At 41.1% G+C, this 13,328-nt stretch overlaps 1 protein-coding gene across 1 annotated transcript; it reads left to right on the forward strand.

Annotated features, from left to right (window-relative positions):
• The first annotated feature begins 26 nt into the window (after nt 1-26).
• Nucleotides 27-12,935, forward strand: Adh1c (alcohol dehydrogenase 1C (class I), gamma polypeptide). The gene is made up of 9 exons (XM_031375646.1): nt 27-165; nt 1,916-2,017; nt 2,544-2,682; nt 4,673-4,760; nt 4,853-5,072; nt 8,906-9,166; nt 10,890-11,025; nt 12,025-12,163; nt 12,746-12,935. Exons 1-9 carry the CDS (start codon nt 148-150, stop codon nt 12,768-12,770), a joined length of 1,128 nt encoding a protein of 375 aa, XP_031231506.1. The 5' UTR covers nt 27-147; the 3' UTR covers nt 12,771-12,935.
• Nucleotides 12,936-13,328: the final 393 nt, after the last annotated feature.

Raw genomic sequence — 13,328 nt, forward strand, 5'->3', positions numbered from 1 at the left:
GGTGTGTCGTAAAGGGCCAAATCACGTGTGGGATCAGCTGACACCCCAGCAAACAAAATACGTGTGCAACTTTGGCCCGGTTCACTGGAGGAGGGAAGGAGTCTACAAGGACCCATCCATTTCCTGCCTGCGCCGAGGACAGACAGCATGAGCACAGCTGGAAAAGTAAGGAAAAGATCTCACTGTTGGAATTATATCCTCACTGACATGTGAAGAGATGCAGAGTCCTAACTTAGAAATAACCGGGCCTGATCTGCAGTAGTGCAGAAGGGATTCCGGATCAGGACGCAGCTTGACTGCCACGAAATGTCTTTATCTGGGTGTGAATGTCTTTATTTCTTCACTAACTGCAGGACAGGGAACTTATTCCAAGTCAATGGTGACTGCTTTGCAAACAGAAAGTTTTTAAAAGGTCTTTTATTGAAAGTCTGTATTTATCTTAAGATACCAATGATGTGCTGTTCTTTGTAATCATAGTTTATTATGAACACAGAAAAGTTAGATCTGACAAGAGTTTCGTAAGAGGAATTTGATTCGGGGAACTTGGTACTGTTCCCAGAGCCTTTAGATAAAATTTCTGATAAAAACAAAATGGATTGATTTGAAAGCATTAGAGTCATTCACAGTAAGATTATGTTGCCATGCAAATTGTGATTTGAAGGGTCCATTACTGCACAACTCATGGATTTCTACAAAAATTCTATAAACAGTCTCTTTCCTGTTTTAAAAAAAATCATCCAGATTTTATGGAAAATTAATTCTAAGAAAAACTGAATTGGTTGTTAACACTAAGAATACTAACTACACACATATGGCATTGAGTTTTCCACAAAATCACATTCACTTGTTCAATCTGTTTATGGTACTGCAATGAGAGCAAGCAGTCTGTATTTATTACTCAGTATAATTAATGGATTCATGCTATCTAATTGCTTCATTATATAAGCCTATGTTTCTGTTAGCACCGAGGCTATTTAGGAGTGGGTCAAAAGTCCAACCACTCACAGTGAGAACTGAGTTCCAACGTGGCAGAGGTTTCTGCATGGCACTGTGTGACAAGAGTTCTTATTTTTATTCCAATTCTCTTTACTTTCTTTCACATTGCTTATATTTAGTATGGCATATTACATTTCAAAGAAAAGTAGTTAGGAAAAAAGTTAAACTGAAAGTTCTAACTGAAAAAGCAAAAAGCAAAAAAAAAAAAAAAAAAAAAAAAAAAAAAAAAAAAAAAAAAAAAAAAAATAGTGAATCCATACAGCAAAAGTGTAAACCAACCACCCCAATCAAACAAGACTTGAGAAGACAGAAAAACCAGAGTCTTGGGTACAGGGGTCAATCATAGCGCTAGGATGATAGTTAGCCTATTCTATACCGCCTAGAATAGCAAAACAATAATGTAGCCAGGTATAGTAGAATATCGCAGAAATCTTGGGACTAGGAAGGCCAAGACAGAAAGGTCCCTAACTTAAGGCCAGCCTGCGCTGCTTATTAGGATATTTGTCTCAGAAACCCCAAGCCTGGGGGGGAACTCTGTGATAGAGTACTTGCCTAGAATGCACGAAGTTCTGGATCCTGTCATCAGTGCTTGAAAAATAAATAATTATAATTTAGAATTAAATATATCTATGCCCAACAATTGCACATAAACAACTTTTTTGGGAACAGTACCAGTAACATCCAGAAGACAAACCAACAAGGCAGTGTAGCTTGACAGTGCCCACTCAGTGTGTACAGTTACTTGGGCTACAGTGTCACACAGTTTTAAAGGTATTTAACTCTTTGTAAATCAGAAGTGTCTGTTTCTATGTAACACGTACTGGGGTGGCAGAGCCAGGGACAGATACTATATATATAAAATAGAAAGCACACCGTTGCCTTGATGTGGTTGGAGTTGAAGTGACCCTTCGCCTTCCAGGTAATCAAATGCAAAGCCGCAGTGCTGTGGGAGCCTCACAAGCCCTTCACCATCGAGGACATAGAAGTCGCGCCCCCCAAGGCCCATGAAGTTCGCATTAAGGTGACACCCCTTTTCAACTTCTGTAAAGTTAGGTTTGAAAAGTTCAGAAAATATGCCATAGCTGCACCCAGAAACGCATTAATAGCCCCTTTCATGGGCTTAAATAATTTGCTGCTGAGGCAAGCTATCAATATCAAATGCCCAAAGTTTGAAGTGACTAAAAAATGTGTTTAACATAATCCCAGATTTTTGTTTTGATGTTTGTTTATAAAGTCCAAACCCAATTCATATTAGGTAATGTCTTGGTGCTAATGTCCTATTTCTATTTGTATAAAGCAGCATGCATTTTTATATATTGCATAAAATACATTTTCAGGGTCATTTACTTCACAGGATAACCACTGACTCTTAAGCCATTTAATTGGAAAAAGGTAGACAAAAACACTGGGCAACCTTGGACATAAATAAAATCGTTGGAACTTGGAAGCAGTAGGGATTGTTAGCAAGCATGATTTCAGGCAAATAGGTGTATGAAACCTCCACGGTCACAAACTTGGTTAAACTGAACTTTACCTTTAATCCACAGATGGTGGCCACCGGAGTCTGCCGCTCAGACGATCATGTGGTTAGTGGAACCCTGCCCACACCTCTTCCTGCAGTTCTAGGCCACGAGGGAGCTGGCATTGTTGAGAGCATTGGAGAAGGGGTGACTTGTGTGAAACCAGGTACAGAATTCACCCTTAGGGCCTGTGTTTTGGTTCTGATCTCAAGAGCATCTTTCCCAAGAGAGGAAGTCGGGGAAGTAGGAGACGAAAAGCTCACATAAGGTCCCAATTGGCCAAGCAATAGAAGGCTTCCTCCCGGCATGCATCAGTTGTGTTCCATCCAAGAATGTCTTTTCTCTTTTAACACCTGTTTATCTCCTAAATGTCAGGCGTCAAAGTCAGAGACCCCTATATGAAGATCAGGAAGCACAGTGACCATAAGGGTGTGGAGTTTATAATCTGCTATCTTCTACTTTAGTGTCCATGAGCCCTGTGGACTTTCAAGACCTAGACAGACCTACAAAAGTACCCGGGGCCAAAAAATGCAGGTCCAGGTTCTGAGTGTCTAGATACACAGAAGCTGCTCTGTGCTGAGTGTAGAGAAATGACGGCTCACCCTACTTGCAGGACGCCCGCCATAGTTTTAACCACACACTGGGGCAACATTGCTGGCTTCCCCTTCTCCTATATGTTCCTTCTTTATGAATATAGAGAAAATAAAAGAGGAAACTTCAGAGGGGGAAGCATAGCCAAAGGCCTTCAAACCCAAAGACCTTCTTGTCATTACCTGAGGCTGTAGGTGATGGGTTGCACATTGCTTACTGCTTTATGCATGGTTTTACTTTGTATGTTTCCAAGGTAAAGGGTGAACAAAAAATAAAATTTCCATGATGTCATCCCACATTAATTTTATCTATGAAATATAATGACCAAACCTTGTTTTGGTGCAATAACATAGGTAGCATACATGACTTAAAAACAAAAATTATGTTCATCTTCATAAAGCAATCAAAAAAGATTGCTTTAGCCAGTTGAGTCAGATTTCTCTTCTAAATGACTAAACTGTAAGCAAAAAATAGGAAAAGAACTAGTCTGGTTTGAGTTAAGCTTTTATTATTTCTTTTATTTGGAAAAAAACTAGCAGCAAAATGACACATTTTCTCTTCGGGGTTGCTTTTTCTATAGCAGAATAATCGATAATTCATAAATAATTATCTTAAAAAACCAAAAGTCTCTCTTTTATTTCCTAGAGAAAATAGTTAACTCATTGTTAAGAACTGAGATTTCCAAAGCAGTCTGCGGCTTGTCACATTTTTATTATGCTTCTTCAACAAATAAGTAAGATCATTTTTTAAGCGTTTATTTCATAATAGGAGAAGCACAATCACTTTAAAAAGCAAAAAACTGGACCATGGAGAAATGACTCAGTGACTCAGGGCTCACCAAGTTCTTCTAGGGCACCCAATTGGGTCATTCACAATCACTTTTAACTCCAGCTCCAAAGCCCTCTGCTGGCTTCCAAGGGTACACACACACACAAATGACATAGACACACAGATACTCTCACATTCACATAAAACAAACAAACAAAGTCTTAAACAATAAAAAAGGCCAAAGCTAGTTATCAAAATTCTCACTTTAATTTGATTTATGATCAAGTTTAATTTGTTTTATTTTTATTGTAAAATATTGCCCATGTAATGTTTCTTTAATCTTAGTTTTATTGTAACTATTATATGAGTTCTCACCAAAATCTAACAGGAAGCTAGCAACTCATTTGCAATGAAAGTGCATAGTTTTTCTTAGCAGCAAGCATATTTGAGGTTTGATTAGGATATGTACACAGCTCCCAAGAGAAACTGAGGCACACAACCAATTTAATTGCTGATGGGTGGAAATGGCTGGTTTCATGTTCCCTTTTTCTCTTCTGGGAATCTTCAGGCACTTTAAATGGGGATGACTAACTCGGCTAGAAGGCAGTGACCACTGACATGGTAGCGTGGTTGGGCCACTGACATGGTAGTGTGGTTGGGCCACTGACGTGGTAGTGTGGTTGGGCCCTATCTCCTGGAGACTTTTCAAAGACACATGTCTCTAAGCGTAAGCTTCAAGCTTTTGCTTTACTGATTTCTGGACTGACCTTTGAGTCATTTTGTTTTTCTTCATCCAGGTGATAAAGTCATTCCACTCTTCTCTCCTCAGTGTGGAAAATGCAAGATTTGCAAGCACCCAGAAAGCAACTTTTGTAGCCAAAATGAGTAGGTTTCTTATTATCTTCTCGCACAATTGGGTGGGTACACTGGTTTTATTCTGTCTCATGTCTTTTGTATGCCTGTGTTTTACCCTCCAGCCTGGTGAAGCCTCGGGGGACTTTGCTCGAGGGTACCAGCAGGTTCTCCTGCAAAGGCAAGCCCATCCACAACTTCATCAGCACCAGCACCTTCTCCCAGTACACCGTGGTAGATGATATAGCAGTGGCCAAGATCGATGGGGCTTCACCACTGGACAAAGTCTGCCTCATCGGCTGTGGGTTCACCACTGGCTATGGCTCTGCTGTCAAAGTTGCCAAGGTAGGATGGACAGTGGGTCACGGAACAAGCTAGGTACATATTATTGGTACCTCAAGGGATGACATTGCTCCTGGGCATCAGAGTATTTTTGAGGAAGAGAAACAAGCCTCTCTGGCCCCAGTGAGAATTCACTGCACACACTTGAGAGAAACAAGGAAATGCTCTATAATAGTGTGTGTCTAGTTCTAGCTCTTGCCCAAAGAGAAACTAGCCTCTAACAGAAATTGTTTGAAGTTTGTATAGATCTTGAGTTGTAACATTCTACATATGTCATTGTCTGCAAATCTCTGTTATGCCCCAGCCCCAAGACTCACTGAGCAATGAAATATGTTTTATGGAGGCAGAAACTGGCAAGCATGACTGTTTTGAACAAATGGGAGATTATAAAGTGAAGATGCCATCATTGTTATTTCTAAAGCAAGCCACAGTGGAGATGTTTGTGTTGCAGAGATAGCATCCCAAGTGTTTGTTGGTTTGTTTGTTTTTAACTAGACCAGCATTGTTACCTAGAGCCATTCTGCCTGCGTGGTAGAATCTTCTAGGTAAGAAAACCAAGGCTTTTAATAGCTGGGTAGCTGTGTGAATGTACCACATTTTCGGTATCCATTCCTCTGTTGAAAGACATCTGAGTTCTTTCCAGTTTCTGGCTATTATAAATAAGGCTGCTATGAACATAGTGGAGCATGTGTCCTTATTACATGTTGGAGCATCTTCTGGGTATATGACCAGGAGTGGTATAGTTGGGTCCTCATGTCTAATTTTCTGAGGAACCACCAGACTGATTTCCAGAATGGTTGTACCAGGCTTGTAATCCCACCAACAATGGAGAAGTATTCCTCTTTCTCCACATACTCACCAGCACCTGCTGAAATTCTTAGGCAAATGGATGGAACTAGGAAATATCATCCTGAGTGAGGTAACCCAATCACAAAAGAACACACATGGTATGCACTCACTGATAAGTACAATTCACAGACCACATGAAGCTCAAGAAGAAGGAAGACCAAAGTGTGGGTGCTTCAGTTCTTCTTAGAAAGGGGAACAGAATACTCACAGAAGCAAATACTGAAACAAAATGTAGAGCAGAGACTGAAGGAAAAGCCACCCAGAGACTGCCCCTCCTGGGGATTCATCCTAAATACAGTCACCAAACCCAGACACTATTGTGGATGCCAAGAAGTGCATGCTGAAAGGAGCCTGATATAGCTGTCTCCTGAGAGGCTCTGCCAGGGCCTGACAAATACAGAGGCAGATGCTCATAGCCACGCATTGAACTGAGGACGGGGTCCCAGTGGAGTAGTTAGAGAAAGGACTGAGGGAGCTGAAGCAGTTTGCAACCCCATAGGAAGAACAACAATATCAACCAACCAGGACCCGCCCCCCCCCGCCCCCCCAGAGCTCCCAAGGACTAAACCATCAACCAAGGAGTACACATGGAGGGACCCATGGCTCAACCTTATATGTAGCAGAGGATGGCCTTGTTGAGCATCAAGGGGAGGAGAGGTCCTTGGTCGTGTGAAGGCTCAATGGATGCCCCAGTGTAGGGGAATCGAGGGTGGGGAGGTGGGAGTGGGTGGGTGGAGGAACACCCTCATAGAAGCAGGGGTGTGTGAATAGAGGGTTTCAGGGAGTGGGGGAAACTGGGAAAGGGGATAACACTTGAAATGTAAATAAAGAAAATATCTAATTCCTTTCATTGTGGGGAATGTGAACAAATGTGACGATGATCAGAGAGGCGCCTTCTATAGTTTCTGACAAGCCTGCCTAGTGTGCTGCTCTTCCTTAACTCATACTACAGACAGCACCAGGTTAGCTTAACTCTACTTTGTGTAAGGTAATATCTCCTAAGCAAGTTCATTAGTCGATCCTTTAAGACATCAATTTATTATTCTAGGTTTCTCCTATGTCATTTCATAGATTCATGGTTTTAAATTATTAATAGAAAAATAACCCCAGAAGGAACTGGAAATAGAGAAAGTTCACCCATTTTCTAAAGATGAAAATGATGCTGATTCTGAATTAAGAAAAAGTAAATATTTTATATATTACATATACATATAGGAGATATTATATTTTGCATTATTGTACATGACTACCAAAATTTAAAGCTGGGAACTCATATAGTAACTTATTCTACAGTTGAAAAGGAACGTTACTCATCAGTCATGATGGGTTCTGTTAGGTTCTGAAGTAACCAAAGCAAATGCTTTGCCTCCTCCCAGCCTTACTTTACCCATCTGTAGCATGGCCACCCAGTGAGTGGATCCCCGAAGACACAAGAGCGCTTAGGCAAAGGATTGATTACATTTGAGACCTCTACAAATTTTTTCCCTTGCAACCAAAATACACGAACACACACAAACACACATACACATAAACATGCACATACACACAAACACATACATACAGACACACACAGAAACATACACATAAACACATTCACAAACAATACACACAAACACAGACAAACAGACACATACAAACACACAGAAACATACACATAAACAGAGTCACAAGCAACACACACAAACTCAGACACACACAAACACAGACACACACACACATACACATACACACTAGAAGTGATACATTTTAGGCAGTAATTTTAAAAATAATTTCCTTCCCAAATGGTTGAAACAAATCCAGTAGTAATCTTCCATTTTATGAAAACTAAGATCAGCAAAGCTAAAGCTATTTGTCTAAATTTTTACTGCTGGCTACTAGGGAAAGAAAGATTGGAACTTCTCTCAACTTACCTGCTGCATCTGAAACTAGAGTGCATACTGGCCATCGATCACTTCAATCACAATAACAGGCCTCGTATTTTCCTGGGCCAGGTGGAGAGTAGCGATGTGTCCCAGAGCATTTATGAACATCTGATGGATGAATACCAAAATAGACACCACTGGGGGAAGTGACACTCAGGGTACGGGGCACAGATGATTGTGTCCACTAAATAGACCTAAGCCAATCACAGTAATGGGGAGCCTGCCTTTTCCAGTTCTTGTGGCTTTAGACCTAACCATAGTTTGTGCTTGTGTTGTTGTTTACCTTTCTCAGCCAGAAGGCCAAGTGTGCCTATTTGCAAGCCAAGGGTAGTTGTAATCATGGATTTTAATTAATCATTAAAATACAGACCCACATTTGTTGAAGTATTTTTCATTTGCTTCCTTAAAATTTCAGGCATAAAGTCCCACAGAGATTACACTGGTCTCATGTTATATTGTCTTGAAGTTTCATGTCCGTTTTCCTGTTGCTTTAAGCCAGACATGAGTTCTTGATGCTTCTTAGCCAACTTCTGCTCCCAGTACCCTAGTTGTGACTATTGAAAGTTAGTGAACCAAAAAAGGAGTTCATGATCAAAGGGCACTCGGTTTGCTCTTTAGTCTCCTGGAGTAACTTTGACCACTTATTTCATTTATTCAAATTGCTTATGTGCATGTGTAAGATGTTACTGTAAAGCTCTCAAAGACAAAAGCCATTTCTATTTGGAACTCAAAGATCATCTGGTACAGCTGGTCTCAACTTGGGTTCCCCCCCCCCATTAAAATAGGAGTGAGGTTCCATTTGCAGCAATTCCAATTTAATTGGTAGAAGGTAGAAGCTGCTACTGGACCTTGAAATTAAAGAAAGAAATCTCCAGTTGTCTAATATATAGCAAATTTTGAGAACTGATGATGTACTGTGCTTTGGGCAGCCGTAACCGGAAATGGGCTGGGCAACAGATGGAATGAGGTAGCTATGATAAAGGACAAAGCAAGGCAGTTGGTGCTGTGTGGAGCACTTCCTAACAGTCACCATTCAGTCCGCTTTTGCATTTCCTGAAAATACAGGTGACCCCAGGCTCCACCTGTGCCGTGTTTGGCCTCGGAGGTGTCGGTCTATCTGTCATCATTGGCTGTAAAGCAGCAGGAGCAGCCCGGATCATTGGTGTGGACATCAACAAAGACAAGTTTGCCAAGGCCAAAGAGTTGGGTGCAACTGAATGCATCAACCCCCAAGACTACAGCAAACCCATCCAGGAAGTTCTCCAGGAGATGACCGAGGGAGGGGTGGACTTTTCGTTTGAAGTCATCGGCCGCCTTGACACCATGGTATGTACTTTGGCACACCTTGAGATCTGTCCTGCCATCTAGAGTGCTCTAGGTGGCCAAATAGAAATTCCATGCAAAAAGCTATTTTTAGAGTGGTAATTTTCCATCTCCTGCTTCCTGCTCAGATTGCTTAACTCACTGTTTTGATAAACCTTTCATTTTGCCAGTTCTACAAACTTGTCTCAAATAACAAGCCTCTTTTAATGCAGGGGAGCTTTTAATTGGGACACTGTAAATTAACTTACTGATTTTCTGTAAAAGTCAGTTCAGCAAGCAGGTTTAAATACAAATTCTGGTCTTAAGCAGACCAGTGTTTGGAATTAAATACTCTGAAAAGCATTTTTAAGTATCATCATATGGCCAAAAGAAATAATGAACAATTTGGGGCCAAGGATCATTTTATAAACATACAACATGTAGAGGGAAGTGACTGATTTGTACATCACCATTTAGTTCTCATTGCAGAGACAGCACAGGGCTGGGCGTTGCAAGCTCCCACATCTACGTGTTGTAGGAAATACCTTTAGAAAGGAATTAACAGATTCTGGCATACCTCCTAAATTTAAGAGGTACATTTTATAGGATTGCTTATAATCTACACAAGACAGTGCATATGAAATACTTACCGCCGAGCCACCTGCCATGTGGTTCAATGAAGGTCAGCTGAGGATAATGATGAGGAACACTGCAGTCAAGCTTAGAGTGCTTGTTTTTGAAATACAAATGATATTACAGTCAAGTACTTGCAAATGTCATCTTTTGCTAAAGAACAGCTCTCCAGTTACAACTCCACCTAAACCAAAGAACTCTAGTACTCTACTGAGAAATGTCCCCAGGGACCTAAGACGTCACCATTATCAAGGTTCTCCACCAAGTCTTGGCAGAGTTGGTGACAGAGAATGGGTGTGGTAGCTTGAGAGTGATGGGTTTTTTCATCCTTGAGTTGTGACACGATGCCTTAGATGGTAGAAGATCCAAGAGCATAGCACCTCCTCCCTGCATAGAGAGTCCTTCCGAGCCCAGGCTTCCAGCTTTCTCCAGGGCCTATCTTAAGCTGGGTTGCCAATTGACTTGAAGATCTGTAAGTCTGATAACCATGTGTTCTGACGACATTGGGTTTCTAAGCATCAGATTGCAAAATCAAAAGGTCAGTCATGTATCTTCAAGGATTCCAAATGATTTTTACTAAAGAATATGTTTTAAACAAACAAACAAACAAACAAACAAAAGTAAAGAAAACCACCTAATGGAAGACAAAAACTTCCCGGATGTCTACAGCTATAGGATAATGTAAAACTATTGTATAACCACTTAAAACATGCCCATTATTAATGTAAGCACCAGAGAAAGTACTCATTAAAAGAGAACTTGACAAACGGTCAAGAGACAACTTTTGATGATGTCATCATTATATCTTCTTCACCATTAAATTTCTGGCTCAGAGTACTAGTTTAAAAATTGTCTTTACTGAACAAATGAAAAGTGAATTAACTGGTTCATAGAGAGTTATGCAATGGGGAGACAATATTCTCCTTTGAGAACCAGACGTTACATGCTCACGAAGATACTTGCTCTTTTAAGGAAGAATTAAATAGATAAATTCATTCATTCTTTCTTTCATTAAAAAACAAAACTTCAGTATATTTCTTTGTATTGCCTGAGACTGTGTAATGAGGAGAGACCACAAAAGACTCTGTACTTTAACTATTAATTTTCACTCCAGAATTCTGCCTTGTTAAGCTGCCATGTAGCATGTGGTGTAAGCGTCATTGTCGGGGTGCCCCCTAATACTGAAAGCCTCTCGATGAACCCCATGTTGCTGTTGATGGGACGCACCTGGAAAGGAGCAGTGTTTGGCGGTATGTATTTACGGCTAAAGATCATACCCTGCATCTGCTCACGTACATTAAGGTGGATGTGTGTACATGTGTGTGGAAGCCAGAGAACAGTCGATGTCATCCCTTGGGAGCCATCTGCCATGTTCTTTGAGACAGGGTATCACAGTAGCCTGCAGCTCACTCATCAGGCTCTCCTTGCTGGCTGGAATCCACTGGTTTCCTCTCTCCAGAGCTGGAAACACCCACAACCAAATCAGCTGTTTGGTTGGTTAGTTGGTTGGGTGGTTGGGTGGTTGGGTGGTTGGTTGGTTGGTTGGGTGGTTGGTTAGTTGGTTGGGTGGTTGGGTGGTTGGGTGGTTGGGTGGTTGGTTGGTTGGTTGGTGTTTTGTTTTGTTATTCAAATTCAGGTGGAAGAACTTTATTGACTGACCCATCTCCTCAGCTTTGAGGATCAATTCTTAACTATTTCAGAATTTCTTCCCTTTTGTAACAGAAAAGGTCAGATTTTAGAAGGCAAAACAATTTAAAAACATGAAAATTACTGTTCTCTCTAAGCAAGAACTAATGCAGGAAATCTTAGGTCAAGCTTCCCTGTGTCCCCATAAATTAGCCAGGGCTTTTTCTGGCTCCTCCTACTTATGTCATTGTGAGACCCCCAAAATGCCTTATAGGACACAGGAAATTCAAGGCAGTAGTTAGTAGTTCATGCCTACACTCTTGACCTAAGTTTGAACAGCTCCCTTACTTTGAGTATAAATATCTACAATATAATTTCTCTAGGAAAGAACTAATAAGCCACCTTCCCTAGCCAGAAACCATGGTTTATCAGGGTAGCATATTATAAAAATGTTAATGAAATGCAGAATGATTTTGAGCCTCTGTGTGTGTGGCTGAGATGGCTGCCTGCAGACCACTGTACTTTTGTGAACTTTAGTTTCCCTGCAAAGCCCACTGTCTGATTGTCTTGCTCACCCCCGGGCCCCTCAGCTGTATCTCATGGAGATGCTGCTCTCATTTCAGGGTTTAAGAGTAAAGATTCTGTCCCTAAACTTGTGGCTGATTTCATGGCTAAGAAGTTTCCGTTGGAACCGTTAATTACCCATGTTTTACCTTTTGAAAAAATAAATGAAGCATTTGACTTGCTTCGTTCTGGAAAGAGGTAAGCTTTGAGACTATTTTTATGGCAGAGGGATTGGCTAACAGAAAATGAAGGAGAAGTGGGATAAGACCATAAATTGGGTGCCTGGCCTCTGTAACCAGTTTGGCTCTGCACACAGGTATATGACCTAATACAATTTGCAAACCTAAGCTTTAGTTCTCACAGGTCCTAAAACTGACAAAATGTGATAATCCACCTTGTAGAGCTGCCATTTAGGATGAGGTTTAAATGAGATAATTATGCCTGAAAAGCTTCTATAAAGCACTTGGCAAGTAGAAGTGTTGCCCGTTCTTACACTTCTTACATACACAAGGGAACCAGACTTTTAATGTTATTTAAGAATGCTAAACTAGAACCAGAATGGAAATGGCAGTCACATCAGGATGTTAAGTGTGAGTTTAGAGCTGGAGAGAATGCAAGAGTGATCAGAAAGGTAGATTGCTGGACTGACTTGACCTTGGGCGTGAAATGGTTGGGAACCAGGATAGATTTTCTTGGAGACTCATAACACATGCTTTACTCAGCATATGGGGAGTGTGAGTTGTAGAATGGGAAAACAGTATCTTCTATTTTGTCTTTCAGTATCCGTACCGTCCTGACGTTCTGAGACCATGTGGATGCCTTCCCATGCGGTTTCTGACCCCTCCTCCATACCAAATCCAGCACCAGCCACATCACAGCCTTAATCTTGCTCTTTAGAGGTAGAGCTAATAAAGTACTTGTGTAAGCTTTCCACAAGAAACTGAATTCTATATAAAACCTGTTTCAAACACATGTTTAAAATCCTATCGAGAGTCATCACACCTCAGGTGGGCAACTGTAGGGTACCTACCCATCCTTCTTATTTAATTGACTCAGATCATCTTTCCTACTAGGGACAGTGTGTCTTGCTGACATTGTGCATTCTTTTCTCTTTGGAATCCTCAGTCACTGACACTCAATGGAGCAGATAGATCTTTCTACCCCAGTGCACAGAGTGCCCCCATGTGCTCAGTCTTCCAGTCACAGCCTTCCCACTGTCTGAACTTCCTTCTTTATGAAATGCATGAGTGTTTAGTAAAAACCACAGCAAGTCAATGGACAGAGTTGGGCTGGAAGCTGGAGAATCTCTGTCCTAGCAACCAAAAGGGAACATCACACATGGCCACCCTGCTCTGATGCTCTT

The sequence above is a fragment of the Mastomys coucha genome, unplaced genomic scaffold, assembly GCF_008632895.1.
Source record: "Mastomys coucha isolate ucsf_1 unplaced genomic scaffold, UCSF_Mcou_1 pScaffold16, whole genome shotgun sequence".
Classification (NCBI taxonomy): domain Eukaryota; kingdom Metazoa; phylum Chordata; class Mammalia; order Rodentia; family Muridae; genus Mastomys; species Mastomys coucha.